At 41.1% G+C, this 18718-nt stretch overlaps 1 protein-coding gene across 1 annotated transcript; it reads right to left on the reverse strand.

The window, feature by feature from the left end:
* Positions 1 to 39: 39 nt before the first annotated feature.
* Positions 40 to 18382, reverse strand: bltp3a (bridge-like lipid transfer protein family member 3A). Its single transcript, XM_063889599.1, is given in 22 exon segments — positions 40 to 2800; positions 3562 to 3655; positions 3808 to 3914; positions 4110 to 4369; positions 4786 to 4936; positions 5047 to 5180; positions 5267 to 5384; positions 5386 to 5452; positions 5573 to 6768; positions 7096 to 7289; positions 7797 to 7938; positions 9135 to 9280; positions 9932 to 10102; positions 10927 to 11013; positions 11125 to 11305; positions 11979 to 12149; positions 12252 to 12392; positions 12737 to 12926; positions 13023 to 13114; positions 13706 to 13744; positions 15498 to 15660; positions 18213 to 18382. Coding segments are annotated over 22 exon segments (4035 nt in total). The 5' UTR covers positions 18257 to 18382; the 3' UTR covers positions 40 to 2653.
* Between the last annotated feature and the right edge of the window lie 336 nt (positions 18383 to 18718).

Below are 18718 nucleotides of genomic sequence, written 5' to 3' on the forward strand. Positions count from 1 at the left end.
TTTAGAGATAGTAAAATAATTGGAGTGAGATTTCGAATGTACTAGTTGGTACATATTTTATGACAATGAAAAAGTTAACAGATGTTCTTTACATATAAACATGCATGTTCTATTCAAACGTAAAAGGCACAGTTGAAATGTGTTCAGCAATTAATCATTTATTCTTACACTTTCAAAATATTTTCCACATACTAGCTTTGGTTCACAGAACCAATCTTATATTAGTCTCAATGAAGTGATAAAGAAAAAATACAAAATTAATGGAACTACACAACTGACAAAAGTACTGATTTACATCAAAACAAGTGCAATTTCCAGTGAATTTATCACACAAGTGCAAGTAATTCACAATGCATAAACTGTGCAACATCACCCCAGTACATGCAATTGCCCTCACTGGCAACATTTTGTCTGATTAAAGTGACTTTTTGACTTTCACTTCTCATCCGTCTCTTTTTTGCATGGTTATGAGCACAGGTCATGAGCAGATGGAATCAGAGCACCAGTTAGTCAGAAAAGAAGAGATGCTACTCAACAGAGAGCCTGACAGAGGAGACTGGATTAACCTTAAAGCTACATGTTACATCCAGCCCGGGTTCAACTTCATACCACTGTATCTTTGTCTTATAAGGCCATGCAAAAACAAAAACATCAAAGCTGAGAAGAACACAACTAAAGTTATACTGAGGATTAACAGCAGTATCTCTGCTTTCTTACACTGATATTTAAAATGTGTTGAGTGCTCATGCAGTTGAGGAGAAAACATTTAAACCTGGCAGACACTAAATACATTTTCCTTGACAAAGTTGATCCTTTAAATTGAAGAATGCCACGTCAAAAATGTGTAGTGTTACCTTTCTTGTAATGTTTTTTTTTTGTTGGGGGGGGGGGGGGTTTGAATCAAAGCTGACTTTTTATTGCTTAAATATTTTTAACATTCCTCTGTAAAAATGCACATTTATCTTTATAGCTTGCAAGGCAACTCTGATGTTTAAGAAAGGAAGGAAAGTGTTTAAATGGGAACTGCTCAGGCAAGTTCAGCCACCAGGGGGCTCCTGAGCACACGGGGGAAATGATGAGTGGTGATAGATGACAGCTATGCAACCATAAAAAAAGATAATTATAACCACAGTCAAAAAGCAAAACCACTGATGTAACAAAAGAACACTTGAACAGAAACTCTTGCCAACATAAAAGCATTCATACACTGAGTGTTGTACTTTTAAAGTCTTATTGATGAACAAGTTCATCAAGGTTTGAATCCAGGCGTACAACAGATTTGTTGCAAAGAAAAAGGAAAAACAGAAATTTTAACATTTGAAGACTTGCCTGATACAATCCTTCAGATCCGGATTAAACCCTAGAAAAAAATATATGTTCCGTACTGAATTTGGTCATTCACATAACGTATACATTACCAGTACCAAAGCTTTCTTAAACTCAACTTTTTGATTGATATGGCTTCAATACACTGTAAAGTAATTCTGGTATAAGAAAAAAGCATTCATTGACAAATCTAAATAAATATAAATTATATTAGTTCATGAAATGTGCACAGAGGTGAAAACACTAGCAGTTGTTTCCTGGCAAGCTACAAAATGAGTTCTAAGTAGATCAAGTATTATAGCTCTGGTAGCTGTAGTTATATTCCATAACCTCTTGAACCAGAGTGCTGGAGTAAAAAGGCTAACACTGTTACAGTACTGGAGCTACTGTGCGCCCCGCTCTCCGCAGCAGAGGGAGAGCTCAGAGGCTTCACAGTACAAAATAAACACAACTCAAAGAAAGATAACACTGGGAAATGGTTCAACCTGCTTTTTAAGAACAGTGAAACTTCATTAGTGTGTAACCATTCCACTTTGTTGGTGATAGACAGCAACCAAGGTGGCAAGAGAAGCATTTGTGTGTCAGTGAAAGCAGCGTAGTTCTGCTCCCTTTAAAAAAAAAAAGTGCATTGTTCTTCCTACCTACCACGACACATTTACAACAGTTGATACCATCGTCATAATACTTTCAAATGAAAAAGAACTCACACCTAACGGAGGTAATCTACTTAACTAAGTCTATTTAGTTGTATGACAGTTTTGTGTTAATGTGCTGTCTAAATTAGCACGGCTCACAAAGCATGCTTGACATTAAGTTGTGTTTTGTATATGGGAGCGACTCATGGACTAGCAGCTGTCTGGCAGTGTCAGTGCATGTGAAGAGGAGGAGGTTTTGGCATGTGATCAACTTAATATGTCCAAAACACAAATACTAAACTGGAGAGAATTAAAGCTTGGTGATATTTACCCTTGCATGCTGTGTGACAAACACTGAAACCACACAATGACTTGACTGTCCACACTGATTGGGATGAGAATTTACCAGGATGATGTGTCTCCACTACAGCAGTAAGGGGAATTTAGACTGCCATATTAGAAAATAGTACCATTAATATACCTATAAGTAAGTTCACTAGGTTGTCCTTTTAGTATGTCATACAGGCTCTTTTGTTATCTCTTGTGATATAGGAAGTGATCCAAAGCCAGAACTTGGCTTTACCTTCTGTTCAAACACGTCCAACATCCAGACATGATTTTAATGAGTGTTGCTGGTTCTTGACATTCAGCCTGATGCATCCCATCACTGTTCCTCAGCACGAGCAGTAGGCTCAGAGGCGACAGACAAACAGACAGAGAGGCTCAGAGAGCAAACGCGGGGTCATGCTTCCTGACTTCCAGAAGGAGTTGCTCTCTTTCGCTGAGGGCCCGTGTGAGAGCGTCTGGGCCTCGGAGAGCTGGGATTCCAGGGCTTGTTTCTGTAATGGGTCATTGGATCAGTTAGTTTCAAATACAACACATGAACATTTTGGCAAGATGCTGTGTGCCAAGGCTAATATCAGATTCGGTCGGACAGCAACAGGTGTAACTACAGCACCATTACACTATCCTGTTTACTGAGCCATCTCTGTGTTAGAGCTGACCAGCAACAGGACACCAGTATTACAGCAGTATTTATCAGACAGAACGATTACTGCAGACTTAAACATGAGAAACTGTAATTCAGCTGAGGAATACATACTATATCTTCACCTGACCCTGTGAAAGTACATACAAAGATACACAGCCTTGTGGTTGATGGAGCAGTCTTGATATTCATTTCAATAGATGTTACATTTCTTTGAGCGGTTCCTTGATTTCACTTTTGTTGAATGTAACCAATCACAGTCCCACATTTTAAATACTAAACATAGAGGTCCGGTTTTGTAAGCTTCCTAAACGGCCACTGTGATACAAACAGAGTCAAAGCAACCTACCAGGGCATGATTTGTTTTGGTGTGTTTACATGAATATATCCATGTTTCTCACTGTGTGACCAAAAATGGCCCATTTTATAAATTAAATGAAACATACAACAATATATCTCACCATTAACATTATTTTTAAGAGGTTTGGTTATTTTATTTCAATGTAGTTTCTTTGTAAGTTGGAAAAATGTTACACCCCTAGCGACAGACACATTATGCCAAAGCATAAACAGTATATTTATACATATTTGGAACTGCTTGGTCTCCCCTACCTCGCTTTGCTGTTGAACAGAGTAGGAACAGTTTGTGCTGTTTGGGGCCGCCACAGGAGCACAGGCTGAGGCTTTAGGGTCTGTACCGTCAGCTGCAAGCAGAGAGGAAATGGTAAAGTTTACTTTCTGTTCATGTTTCTGTAAAGATGTTTCAGCAGATGCTGTAAGCTGGAGTGTTGTGGTTTTACGCATCATGATGCCTCTGATGAGTCAACAATACCAAAGACAAAATAAAGAAAGCTCACCTTGAGTCTCATCGTGCCATCCTCACAGCGCTCGAGCAGTAGCTGATCCACAATGAATGAGGCTGGGACGGGCTGAGGCGCTGTAGGGTAGATTTTAGGGCTATCGTCCTGTGGGAAATACAAAAAGGTGCGAAAAATGAACCACATACTTCGACACTGTCCAAGTCATTCTACTCTAGGTCCTCTAAATATTTTCTTATTTTGGGGGGGGGAAACGTTGCTTTCATCTAATATGTGTTTGAAGTACTGAGACTAAAATCATCAAATACGCAATATTTGTAAACTGCATTAACGCAAAGGTACCTTCAACGTGACTGTGATGTTGCTCATGTGTAACTTCATTGGCTGACCCTCAGCGCTGAACTCATCTTCCAGGAAAGGACCGATGTTAGTCACCGTGGAGGATAACAGCTCCACTTTGCAGTTCTGCACTCTCATCTCCGTGAAGCCCAGAGACTCGGCCTGACCTGAGTGCCGGGCTGCAGACGGACCCATCTCTGCTCGCATGCACACCACAGGAGAGCCCCTCACACCGGGCCGATCCTGGGCTGGTAAGACTGGGGCTGCAGAAACAAAGGAGATGGAGCATTTGTTAACTACATGGATCCTTTACATGATTTTCATATTGCATCATGATCAAGTGGATTTAATGACTATTTGGGTCAAAAAACAATAATTGAACCATCAGAACAGTCTATTGAGTTTAGAAACGTACTTCACTTTCTGTAAATCAGCCTATAAAACCAATAAAACAACAATTATGCAAAATTACAACATTCAAAATCAGAGACGATATTTTGTCTCATACCTCGATTTTGAGATAACATGTAAAGATTTATAACACTTATCTTAAAATAAGCTTTCCTAGATTTATTTAAGCAACCCACTGACTAGTTAAAATTTTAAAAAGTGTTTCATAAGACAATATTGGAGACTTTTTTATAAAGAGTTTGTAGATAGGAAACAAACAGCAGGTTACCTTGAACGAGGCCAGCCAGCAGGTCTGATACCTGGATATTGCCCATCTGCACCGGGACCAGATTCTGGGCCTCTACAGCCACAACTTGGTCTTCTCCCTTTACTTCCATAGTGCAGGCTGTACCGGTCAGTACCAGCAGCAACACTGAGGACTGTAAAACAGTACGATAAAGGTGGATTTATATTTCAAATCAATGTTTGTATAAGTATTGAGGATGTGTTTTAATTATACTTTTGCAATTAGAGTGTAGTATTAACCCACCATATCCTGAGATACGTCCTCTATACTTTGAGACAGAGAGCTGCTGAGGTCGGCTGATGACCCCCCCTCTGTGCCCGGGGCCGGGCTGCCTAGGCTGCCTGTGTTGTTGGGACGCATGGATTCCGTCCCAAATTCTGGAAACATGATAACAAACTTATAATAGATGTGACCTGTGTGATTCAGAGACATTGCTTTGGAAATGTGGTAGTGTTCTAAGCACCTGAGTCCATGAGGACAACAAAATTCTCACTGAAATCGCTGTCAACTGAGAGGTTTTCGTCAGGCAGGCTGCCATCTAAGATAGCACTATCAAAGGAATGCTGGGAAGGCGACTGCTTTCATGGATTGGCGGCGCAGGCTGGCAGCCAGGGAGGGGGAGGACTCATCTGAGCGCTGGACCTGTTCCCTACAAACACACACGCAGAGTCATTAAGGGGCAGCCAGTAAAAGCATGTGGCGCACAGTATGGGTTCCAGAAACACAAAACACTTGTGATGTTGCCAACGCTACAGCAGGAGAGACTTACTTTGCCTGCGGACTGAACAATTTACTCATCCCGGAACCCCGACTCAGCATGCTGAAGGCGTCCTTTGTCATTGAAAATGCCCCTTTGGTCAGGTCCAGCGAGGCACTCAGGGCATCTTTGGTCGCATCCTTGGTGACGGTGATGGCGCTCGACAGCTCTCCCTCCAGGCTAAAGTTGGACGGCTCGCGTGAGAGTGCGGGGGAGTGTCCAGGTGTGAGTGGAGGCGAAAGAATGTGATCTGTTGTCAAACCATCCCCCTCCTCTACGGCTTCACACGCCTCCTCCACCACCCCGTCTTGTTCGTCCTGATCGAACGCAGAGAGGGTGTTGATTGAGGATATGCCGTTCTCCAACCCGCTGTCCTCCAGCACCGCAGAGTGATGGGTGGGGGAGATGTCAGAGTCTGTTATGCTGCCGCTGTCTGTCTCCGGGGTGTGGGGGACTTGTTCCTCAGGCTCTGTGCACGCCGGTGGCAACAGGAGACCCACTTCTGCCGAGTCCACCAGGAGGGCAAGACAAACTGTAGTAGGTTTCGTCTTCTTGCCTTGGGCCTGCTTTACATCCCGTAGATCCCTGCCTAACTCCGCCCCCAACCGAGCCATGGCGTCCTTCATCCTCAGCAGGGCGACATACTGGTAGTGATTGATCCACATCTTTACTGGAGTGATGGTGTGGCAAAGGAAGTGTACAGATGCAAGTGAAGGATCCTCCTGCTCTGAAGAAGGCTGGTGGGCCAGGCTGGGACTGGAGGAGGAAGACGATAATTTGTTTTTAAAGGCGGAGGGCTGACACATCCACACAGACAGGGCAAAGGGTTCAACAAAAGTTTGTGTTCTGCCTTTGGGGAATCGCCGGGCGCGGTCAAAACCTAGGGTCACACGGGACATACTGAGAGACCAGACATCCTGGGATCGTAGCTGCTTCCTGTCAAGAGGTTGAGGCTCTGTGTCTTGAGAGTGCTGGAGGAAGGTGGAGGGGAGGGGGTGGAAGGCACTCTGGTCTCTGGGGTAAGGGCAGGGAGGAGTGTGCTGGAAGAAAGGGCAGCTGGAGAACTTGTCAAAGGTTCCGTTCAGGTCAGCTCTAGAGCCGTGAGGGCAGAGGCGGGTGTTGCTGATGACCATCTGGGGGACAGTCACAGAGAGGGACTGTGGACGCTCCGGATGGTCCAATATGGAAGAGTCCAAGGGGATTATTAACTAGAGAAAGGATTACAACAACATAAACATTCATTCATAGGAGGTATTACAGTTTCTTTAAATTGCAACAAGCATCATCAGACAAAAAAGCGGATAATAAGTGGAAGGAATCCCAAAAATATATCTCAGAACAACAACAAACATTCAGGTATTTTTAGCTTTAAATAGGCCAAACCATTGTTAGTGCAGGTGCCTTTGTTTGGGGTCCTGATATTGATAGGGAACTCATTCCACCATTTTTGAGCTAGAATAGCCCTGTTTTTGTTGAGGGGCATCTGGGTCCCACTCACAGTGAGTGTCTTATATGTAAAACAGTTGTGTATTTACCTTGAGCTGAGCTGCATCCATGCGCATGTCAACATGTTCTTCTGCCCTGTTGCTGTCTTGCAAATGGTAGAAAGCTTTGACCTGATCCAGGGTGTGCAGCAGACCCCTGGAGAACAGATTGATCCACAGCACGCTGGCTGGGTCCACACAGAGCTGCAGGCCGTTCAGCTGGGCATACAGGTTTGAGGTGGGCACTGGAAGAAGGAAAAAATGGCAGAAGTTGTGACACAGGATATTCACATGTTCATCTGTAACAATGGCAACAATTTAGAATCAATAAAAGGATGTACAAAAATACTTTCTTGGAAAGATATAGTGATGAATGATCAAACGTGAGAAATAATTAGAAGTGTATGTATAAATGTAATATATATGTTTTTGTTAATATATATAATTGCAGTTATTTATAAAAGCAGAAATTAATTTACGGACAATCAGCATTTGAGTGAGAAATGAAAAGGCCCGTGTGTCAGAAAATGTTGTTAACTTGCCAACAGACATGATGAGTTATACAACATACATGTGCAATGTAAATATTCAGTATCACATATCTTCTACAGATCTTTATCACTACATTTACTATACAAGGGGGGATTGTGTTGTGAAGAAAATACAAAAACAGACCTATAGCGCTCATTACAAAATCTAAACTTAAGAGAGAAAACAACAAATACGGTTAAATACATGCAAACGCAGAATACCTGAAAAATTGGTGTTGTCAGGAAAGTAGTACTCAGTGAACTGCAGATGAACTGCTGGAACGTTGTCTGGTAAACGCAGAGCTTTACGGTTGCAGGACAAAAAAGGCCGGGTCTTCTTGTTTTGACGGCCTCTTGTAGACACCTGAATGTGGATGTGTAGAAGTTAGAACTGCTGTGTAAATATAACTAAATATGGGATTTGTTTTGGGTAAATCTACTTCATTCAGAACATAATAACAAACGGAAAAAGAAACTCAATTTCTCAACAAAGGAACTGAAGGTGGAGACCCACACATATAGAGAATTTCCCCGGGGTCTCTTGTTCTTTAAAAAAGGGGAACTACAAGTGTCTTTGACTTTAAATACACCCGGAAATGTTATGTTCTTTCATGAGGGAAAATGTCCAAAGTGAAATTGCAGAACCAGCCTGAGAGTTTAATCTGAAGGCAGGAGGTTTCTCCGTCTCAGATGAAAACACCACAGCAGCAAAGTGGAGAGACTTTCTCTTCCCTGAACCAAAGCGCCTGGCTAAAACTTATAACAAGGCTGTGGTTGCTTGTACAGCAATTATTACAAAAGCGTAATCTCAATCTATTCTAAAGGGTTCCCAGAAGGCCAATTTGATGCATTTACACATAATGACATCAATATAACAAGAGCAGCAATCTTATCAAACAAATTAGATAGCAGAACAGAGGAGACTCTTGTTCCCTCTGTAAGGCCTGTCAGGCAGATGCCTGGCACTGGTTTCTTTCCAGTTTGTGCTAACTGCAAGTGATGAGCACAATGCAGCACATGACACTTGTGTTTGTTAGCTAGCTATTAATTGAGCTGCAGTTTTGGAGTAGAGCCAATAATATTAACACAAATCATTTCTAAAATGTAATCATGTGTCCAATCGTGTTTGAATAAAGCGTCTCACGCGTCGCACCATCTTGATAATGGCTGTGGAGTGTAAGAGTGTCAATAAATAAATCAAACAATACATGATTTAAACACAAACTATTCAAGGCCCCGACTCATCATTCCCATGTTAACTGTTGGTAGTTATGTCATGAAGAGCTGACGGCGGGTGTGGTTGATATGTTCCTATTGTTGGATCCACCAGTCTGTGACAGGAGGTTGATTTTGATCTTTTTAAGAATGTTAAGATTATAAACTCCTGTTTCCATAGAATTAATACTATTTCTGACTGCTTTGTCATTGCTAAAATATTCTGAATGCAAGTCGACTTCAAGCCGTACCAAACGTACTGACTGACTGCTACCTCTGAAGCACAGAAGCCCCTCAGTGCATCTATTGCAGGTAAATCTAATCAGTTAACTCATTTAAGCTTGCCTGGTGAATGTCCACGTCATCCACCCTGACCACCACGCAGCAGGACCGCAGCCTCTTCAGCGACGACCCTGAAGGAGCGGTGACGCAGTTCCTGCCTGCTGCCTGCTCAGTGTGAGAGGTTCCCGACTTAGGGCTGGACTGTCCATCTGAAGAATGGAGAATTGGGGGATAAAACACTTCCAGTCAGAAATGAGTCATGTACAAAAAGCAAGTCTGCTGCTGCTTATTGAGATCATGACACAAGCAATTCTAAAGATAGGATTAGTTTCTTTCTAATCATTAAAGTGTTGCAGTTACTGGTCCTGATTGTTGGCAAATAGGTACATACTTACATTTTTGTTACTGGGTGGTATTTTTTTAAATTCAATTAGATGAGATTCAATTATTATATAAAACTAGGGCAACAAAATGCAGTTAGCATCTTACCAGAAGTGCATGAGAAGCAGTAAAGTACATATACATTATGTATAATGTACGTAGAGCCAAAGTAAATAAAGTATAAACAGCATTAATAGGTGTAATCCCTATTAACAGTAGTATACATGTTATACAAGAGAAGGTAGTAGTAATGCAGACAACCTAATATAAACACTGTAGACAGGAGTATAAATATCTATACACTATAGATCAGTATATATACTTTTCTATATAACATGAGTACATATAAGTACACTACAGGTGGTATAGCCAGTATTGACAGACAAATTATTCATGTTGATCTGTGTAATTTATCTGAGTTACTCTAGCTGTGGCAATCACAAGATACACTTTTACATATTTCAATTATGCGCTCATACTTCGAACAGTCTTTGCAGGGGAATCCTTGTTCGTCTGGGGGCCCTCAGAGTTGGGCCCGGGGATCCCAGAAGCCTGGACTCTCCTCTGGTACTCCTGCAGGAGTTTCCCGGCCCACTGCGCCTGAGCCTCCATGGCTCCACTGTAGCGCTCCCAGTGCCGACATCCATCAGCTGATTAGTGCAGAAAGGAAAAGGCAGATTTGATTCAGCTGCCATTCAAGGCTATAAACTAATTTTCCTGTGAACAAAAATCTGACCCAGTGTTTATTATTCACGTTGTAGCAGGGTTATTTCAATAAAGGATGTCAGTCAAATACTTAAATTAGGGTTAAAAACAACAACAGGAGGTCAGACCGAGTAAAATGTATAAAATATAATCTGAAGACAAAAAATAAATAAAACTTGAACAAAATAGAAACAGCTTTCTTGACAAACATAAGAACAACATGCTGAGACTTTTAGTCAACTGAAACAGGATAAAAAGGCTATATTTAATACAAATTGAGAAGGATATGTTTAAGCAACTTCCTGTACATGTGTCTTCTGGACTGTGTGTAAAAATAAATGAGAATGAAAGTGAATTGGAGAACATTTGATTTTGCCTTTGTCAACAAACTTGGCCATCCATTTCAAAGATGGATATTTGGATAAGTTTACTAACTGTGTATAAAACGGTACTAGGTTGTAATATGCATGAATCTTATTTTATAAAATTCAAAGAGCATCATTCTTAATCATCAAAATAGCTTAGTAAAGGTTTGCGGTCTGTGGTTAATTGACCGTAATCGGCTCCACAGGCGACTCAGCTGCTCCACATTCTACACCGGAGGAATTCCACAGAGAATAATGGTGGTGGGCACACACTCCCAGGCAATTAGTCCGCTTGAGTAGAAAATCCTCCCTAAAGCTAATCCTGAATGAACGCTGTGGATAAAGTGGGAGCAGGACAGGCCTCTGGGTAAACTCCATTGTAAAGCACCGGTCGCCACACTCACCCGGTCTATGGACGGGATAGTAGTCAAAGCCCAGTTTCCTGAATGTCAGCTGCATGGCACCTTGCAAGCCCGGTGGTGGAGCCTCATCTGTGAGAGATCACATGATAAATGACAGAAAAACAGCTTGACAGTTGTTATCCTTTAAATGCAATTAGGACATGTGATCATTCGGCACATGGCGAGCTTTTCCCAACTAACCGTCATCTAATGAAGAGCTGTCGTTGCATATGTGTAGGTCCAAGCGGGAAATGAAGGTATGGTAAGAAGACTCCTTTACATCGTAGAGATCGAAGTATTGACTGGTGGTGCTGGGGGGGCCAGCGGGGGCTGATGGGGTGTCTGTCCACAGGTTGTGCAGGCCAGGAGAAGGAGGAGCAGTCTAAAACAGAGGAATTCAAACATCTGAATTACGATGATGATGGTAGTCTGTAGACTATACATCAGTTATTTACAGTGGCATACACAGACCTTTAATGTAAAAGGTCTCTTGACATGCAAAAGACTCCATTATAGTTTTAATTACTTGTGTTTTTCAGTTGTATTTGAGTTAAAACGTTGACAATATTCTTACATCCTTGGACTGCTAAAGTGCTTATTATTAAAGATTCTACATTTTTATGTCAAATGTGTAGTTTCTTTTGTATTTTGGTTTCCTTGAGGCTTTTCGTGAATTTAAACATATAAATCAGACTTATAGCCAAGTTTGAGCTTGAAAAATATACTGTACATATACACTATGCATTTGGATAAGGGCCGTTTATAATGTGCAAAACAAAAGACAAAAACAAATGCATAAAAATCCCCCAAATTAACATTGAGGGTTGCTTTGGAAAGCAATGAAGGCTGAAAATAGAAGCAGATATATAATTCTTGAAGGCATACAGATCAGAGTACATTTTCAGTTTATGAGCTTTTAAATATTAACTTTATCTCAGAGGCCTTTTCTTTCGAGGACACTAAACATGTCCCGTAGTTGTTTTATATCATATCATGTTGCAGGTTTATGATTGCCTCTTCACACTGATTTTAATCCAAAACATTCATCAGCAGACCTGTAGGGATTCCGCAGTCCTGCTCTTCCTCTGCTGGGCGGACTTCTCCATGGCCTCGCTCAGAGATTTTGCGTAATGTATGATGGCTTTGAGCTGGGAGTCCGTCAGCACCCACAACAGGTCGTCCAGAATGAAGAGCAGCTTGGACGCCAGCACGTTACAGTCCTTTATCTAAACGGCACAATGGTGAATTACATTTGTGACAAATAGTTTGCGTTTCAGATTTCCTTAACATAATACTTAATGGTACGGATGGTTGAAACACAGTCTTACTCTGCGCTTTAGAGCGATGCGGATGCGTCCCTGGTTTGTGATGAGACGGAGCGGCGTGCTACCGAGATCCTGGTCGTTACTCTCAATGGCATCGGCCTCGATGCGTAGACTCTGCCAGTTTATTTCTTTGAATGTCAGCACCTGATTGAAACAATAAACATATTAAACCCTCCAGCTTGGTCCCGCTTAAAACCACTATGAGACAAAGAACAGTATAGAATCGGAACTGGTGTGGCTAATGGTTTTTATTTGACCTAATGAGCAAGAAAAGGCGTATTTCCTTTTAAGTGGATTACAAAACCTCATCCTGAAAGGTTGTTCATCTCTTTATGGCCCCTGCAGCTAATAATAGTCCAATTCAATTGGCGTGATTAAATGATTCACTGCAGGCCTAATGAGCACTCACCGTTTCTGTGGTGAAGCATTTTATTTGGTCAGGCATTGCATACAACTTCCAGACAGAGCTGTGCTAAAGTGTGCTGTACCTCTCCTCTCTTCGGGTCGGTGACGCGGGTGTATCGTAGGTCACTGCTCTGCCATTTGGGGTTCAGGCTGTTTCCTTGTAACTGCCAGAGCTCGAAGGAGGCGTGGAAGGCACGAGCCTGCACCTTGATGGTGATGGAGTTGATCCTCACAGACATGCCCTCCACCACTTTCTCTGCAAAGCCGTACTCGCTGGAAATACCCATTGAAAACCCATGAGTAAAAGGGAAAGTCCTCATGGTATGTAGTTATAGTAGTGTGATTAACACAACATTTTTGCTGGCTTACCTCTGTCCCGCTGTGATAGCTATAGGAGAGGGGCCGTTGGGTGGACGCGGCTCCTCACATGTCCGCATTTCTACCTCTACCTTATCCAAGAACTGCATAGAAAATATATATTAAAAAAAGTGGAGACTTTAATACCCTGCATATCATTTACTAAAGATTAATGAAGTCATAATTTCAAAGTAAACTAACTAGTTTGAATTATTTTTGACTGATTTTGCAACAGCGATACTACTGGGGATAATACAGGGAATGAACTATTTTAACTTCCTTCACATTATCATTGAAATTAATGTTTAAATGATCATTGTCTGACTTTTTAAGGGTATTATGTAGGTCTATAGTCAAACATTTATAGCCTGGGAACTCTTAAGCTACACTACATTTTATTCAGAATGATGTTATAAAATATTTTGCCTTTACCAAATATTGGGCCTACTGTGATTTGGATATTGCTCTAGTCCATATTGTGGTTTCGATAACATTTCAATTAATTATGCAACTCTAATACTAAGGTTTAAACACAATAACAGCACAGAGAGCACAACCTCTTGAGAACTATAACAAAACAGCAGAATAACTGTGCAGGGTCAGGCCAAAGTTATTTTTGGATAACAAGGGAGAGGCCTAGTGTCGCATCAATGTGCAAGAACTCTGGAGAAGGACAAAAATAACATAACTCTTACCAGACAGATGGGGCTTGTTTTCAACTTTGTCCATTGTATCTAAAAAGACAGAACAGCAAGGTCCACAGAGTCAGTCACAAACACTCGCCACAGCATTCTGCACTGTTTAATATTCATGGGGCACAAGGGCACTGAGGACATCAAGCTCCTGCAACGTATTGGAAGGTTGACAACAAGAGCTGCCACACTGTATTATTTGGAGTTAGACTGATATTTCTGACAAACAAATCAAATATCAAGCATATAAAAAAAAAACAGCACTAGAGAAATAAAGCATTCATTATTAGACAGAGAGAAGAACAAGACAGTAATGGACATTTAAGTGACGCTTATTACAAAAAAATAATTTGTCAAATTTACTAGAAGATTAGATAAAAGCCAGTCTTAACATGAGTTTCCGCATGTGGATGGCTGGACTGCACGTGTTCTGAAGACAGGAGTGTTTTGATCATCAACATTTTTCCAAAGATTGAAAGAAAAGGCCATGTTTTGACAGAATTACCTAAGAATACAAAGAACACAACAAGGCTTTTGCAGTGTTTGACAACATGTTGGGCTAATGAATCACAATGGTAAGTAGTAATTACTGCATTTACATTTGCAAGAGCTTTAAAAAAAAAAAAGGGACATTGTTAAGCCTTCCAGCTGTGAAGTTCTCAAAGCAGAAATGAAAGCAGCCAAATTACTGTGATTATTGTTGATGCCAGAAAGCAGGAGTTGTGAATTATTTGCATAGCAATGAAAACTGATGTTGTGCCTACAACTGTCTGTAGATGATTAACAGTAGCATGTAGATAGAAAAACAGCACTGACAGCTGAAAAATTATCTAGACTCTGCCTCCAACACTAACTCCCATCTTGAAGATCAGGAGCGGTTTAAAGAAATTCCTGAGATTTCTGACTGCTTTCAAAACAAGCTCAAATTAAAATAACAGAATTAAGCTAAGCGCGCTCACAATGTATTAAAATGAAATAGTTCAAAAATGTTCGTCATGAACAAATTATTGGACATCAATGGATGTCAAATGTTGACCTGTCGGTGAGCCAATGTTTCTAAAAATCAACATTAGACTTTATAAAAAACAATGAAAGGATAAACAGTCAAGTACAGGCTAAGCTAACCTTTCAAGATATATTGGTGTTCATTTTGTAGCTTTTTTATGAGAGGTTGAAAATAGGAAAACAATCAAGTTTATTTTAGTGAAATGAATTAAAGGAGTTTTTATTCAAATCCAGCAAAAGTAAAACCTCCTCCTACAGCTAGAAAGGTTGCAACATCACTTTCTTTTTACTGTCAAGTGTGCTATTTTTATCAACAATTATTTAAATGATGGGTTCTTTTTTTGCTATCGGCCATGAGAACCAGGTAATTATCGCTTAACAATACCGGCTAAAGAGAATGCCATATCGTGCATCCCTAATGCTGACAGCCCACTGCACAGCAGCCAGTTTATCCCAGGATCACTGCAGCCTCTGGCCTTTTGTGTCCCTGTGAATCACGGCTTGCCTCTCCAATACCGATAATCAGTGCTTGTCAGAGGCATCATAATGTCTGCAGCGGTGCCTCTAGCAAGGCTCATCTCTGTGGTACTGTCACTGTTCATTTCCTCCACCACTCTCAAAGCTCCTGACATTAATAAACAGAAAAATAACCTGAGACAATTACAAACATGACATGCTTAATGAACTTCTTCTGTACCAACATTGTGTTTCCATAGTCTTGGAAAAGAGAGACAGCCCCACCTTTCAGGCCAGCTACACAATCAGGTTACACCACTCAGCAACAACATACCCTGATGGCAGCTTTGTTGCAGTAGACCCGGGTGACAGCCAGCCAGGTAGGCAGGTCGAGCATGTTCTGCAGAACCTCTTCATCAAGCTCCAGGTTGGAAAGCTGCCCCTCCCCCTTCAACGTGCTCAGGTTGATCTTGTCAGGGGACAGATTCTTCGTGAACCTAAGGAAAATGAGACCAGAGTGAATACTGACAGCCTAAATCTGGAAAAGCTTCATTCATTTTTAACCAAGGGAAACACCTGACATCAACAGTACGTCACTGATGATCGAGGAGACAGAAATAAAGGAAATTCAATTATGCAGCTTGGCTAAGATGTTTTCTAAAGCAGTGCAAGTGCATGCGTCATCGTGAGAAAACACAGCAGCCTCCGTACGAGAGCCACAGATGTATTTCCCGTCTTGGTTAACCTCTCTTCGGGTTTTAATGCAGCATGTTCTAACAGCCGGTAACAGGCTCCAACTCCACACAGGGCGAATACAGCAGCAATCGAAGTAAATCAATTTGCCAAGCATTTGTATTTCATATTCACCACATGACTGAACATTGTTCTGGCAGATCTCCATGACATTTCAGACATCAGCCAAGAGACACACTGTATTATTCTTGCTTGACATTTAGTCTGCTGCTTTTTCAGCAGAGTTTGGCACACAGATTGGTTAACGATATTAAATAAAGTGATGATACGATATTTCAATGTGGTCCAATTCATCAACATGTTTAGCATTGTTTGGCCTCACACCACGCAGTACTTGATAAGGCAGATAAGCCAGTCAAAGCTTAATCTTCTCTTCGACAACTCCCCGGGCGCTGCACGATAGCTGCCCACTGCTCCTAGTACTAGGATGGGTTAAATGCAGAGGACTAATTTCACTGTGTGTGCTCTGCTGTGTGCATGTGTGTGACAAATAAAGAGGGTTTCATCCTCCGATTCTATCTATCAACAAAATAACAGCTCAACACTTCTTTTGTGAAAACCTGGGACGCTGCTCTAATTTAATGTTAACTCCCACACTTTTCAAGGGCCTTTAATGAATCATAGAGGTGTAGAGCTAGTTCACCATGTCCAAAAATAACGAACAGCTGTTGTAGAGAATTTAAGCATTGTAATACAGTTGCTTTTGGATTGGCCGAATATAAAAAAGAGATTTGGTGGTGTTCATAATCAAGACTTACTTTGGAGACTACTGAATAGTGGTGCTATTTTTTAATAAGACTAGCAATGTAAACTTATAACTCAGATTACTGTGGTTTAAAGAGTACAGAAAACCCACAGTTGATGAGGCTAGAGAGAGTGCATTGCACAACTTTTGCCAAAAGAATAACGTTTGGTTTTAGAATTAAACAATGCCTATATCGTTTTTATCCAATTAGCACAACATTTAGTTTGGGAAGTCCATTGTATGTGCGTGTAACATTCAGTTGTTTATATTTACAGATAGGTTACAGTGGTTTTGTACTATACATAGATATTCTAGCCATAATCAAATGCAAGCAGGGAGGCCTGGGTTGAAACTGATCCTGGGTTCCCCGTTTCCCAAATAACGCTACACAAAGACCAACTGGATCAATGCATAGATTATAAATTCAATTTCTTAAATCCAATGTGTTTGCATTTCTACTGAACAAGTCTGTCTCTACTGTGCCTTACGGTGACAATTTTGTTTGAATTATTCAGTGACAGAGACAACACGGGAGGAGAATATGAGTCTGTCAAATAGAAGAAAGCATGTGATTTAGCACACATCTATTGTCCAGTGTCATGATAATCTTCAGCCTTTTACATCATTCAGCTGGAGTAAGATACACCTTCAAACACATACTGACTTTGCTCTTAATCCCAAATGTATTTCTTAACAACTGTCAGCAGTACACAACTAATAGCAGCTCACAAGTTTTGATGCAATAAAACCAAAAAAAAAGAGCTAGAATAGCATGCAGGGCAGAGCAGGTATATAGAAAGGGGGGCAGCCAGCTCTGGAGAGGATGCTGAAGGTGACAGGAATACAAAATCTGCCCATGTACACTATGGTCCCAGATTTAATACATGTTGCTGAAAGATGACATTAATTGGACTACAGGAACATTAACTCTTCTGAGTTGGGGCTGAATAGAATCAAGCATTTTTGCCCTAGATAGGGCAGACCTACCCATGAAGAAAATGTGTATTTCTCCTTGAGGAAGTGGCATTGTTTTGAGCTTTACGGTGTATAAGACATCTATAGACACCTTAGAAATAGATAGAGTTTCATGATAATATATAATTAAATATATACTCATTTCAGGGACAAGTTTCTATTGTAGAGTAAGTATGATGCCCTGGACCCTTTAACGTGACAAAGTAAACAGTGGGGTAGAATAATGAAAGATGTGAGGCCCAATAAATCTAGCTAAGTAAAGCAAGTATTAAACGCAGTCTGAAACATATAAGAGTATAGAATACAGTATGCAATCAGTTGTGAGAGTAATTTGTATCCCGTTCAGGTTTAACGGGTTTGTTGCGTTCAAGTTAACTCATCATAACGCTATTCTCATGTGGCTGTTTAACATTTAGCGTTAAGCTATTTGTTAACCAGCGTGTAAATCAATGTAGCTAGCTTCACGTTAGATGGCAAAAACTAGCAGACTGTGGTTTGCTGTGTGTTGGGCAGCAACGTTGAAACATCATCCAGCCGGGCTAACTGGCTAACACAAACGCCAAAGATGACACTTACCGTGACAAATGTTTCAGAATCTGCTTTTTGATTAATCCGGCCATTTCTGCTGGCGTCCTTGTCGTGCAGAAACAGCAGTGAATGAAACAAACACTATACTGCAGGCCCCTCTATAATGTACACAGCCCGAGCTCTGTGCATCTTTCTAGCCGCTGCTACCTTGCTAAACGCCGGACCGCAACTCACTCACCCCCCCTTCTCTCTGTCTGACAAATACACACACTTACACACACATCGCAAAAACAACACGGAGCGTTTAACCGTCACAATGCCTCCATCTGCTGGATGTTGCTGGGAGAACAGGGCAGAAAATCACACCAATCACGACTACTTCTCCTTATGCAAAACATGCCGAATTATACATGCAACTATGAAATGGTAAAGTGATGGTTGTGTGTTGTTTTTCCTTTTATTGCCTCAGTCAGTCTAGAACTATAAATGCATATTTCATTTTTTAAAGAAACGGCATGTGTATGATTTTATGTGAAAGACCAACACAAGAAATG

The sequence above is a fragment of the Eleginops maclovinus genome, chromosome 1 (genome assembly GCF_036324505.1).
Source record: "Eleginops maclovinus isolate JMC-PN-2008 ecotype Puerto Natales chromosome 1, JC_Emac_rtc_rv5, whole genome shotgun sequence".
In the NCBI taxonomy this organism is placed as follows: domain Eukaryota; kingdom Metazoa; phylum Chordata; class Actinopteri; order Perciformes; family Eleginopidae; genus Eleginops; species Eleginops maclovinus.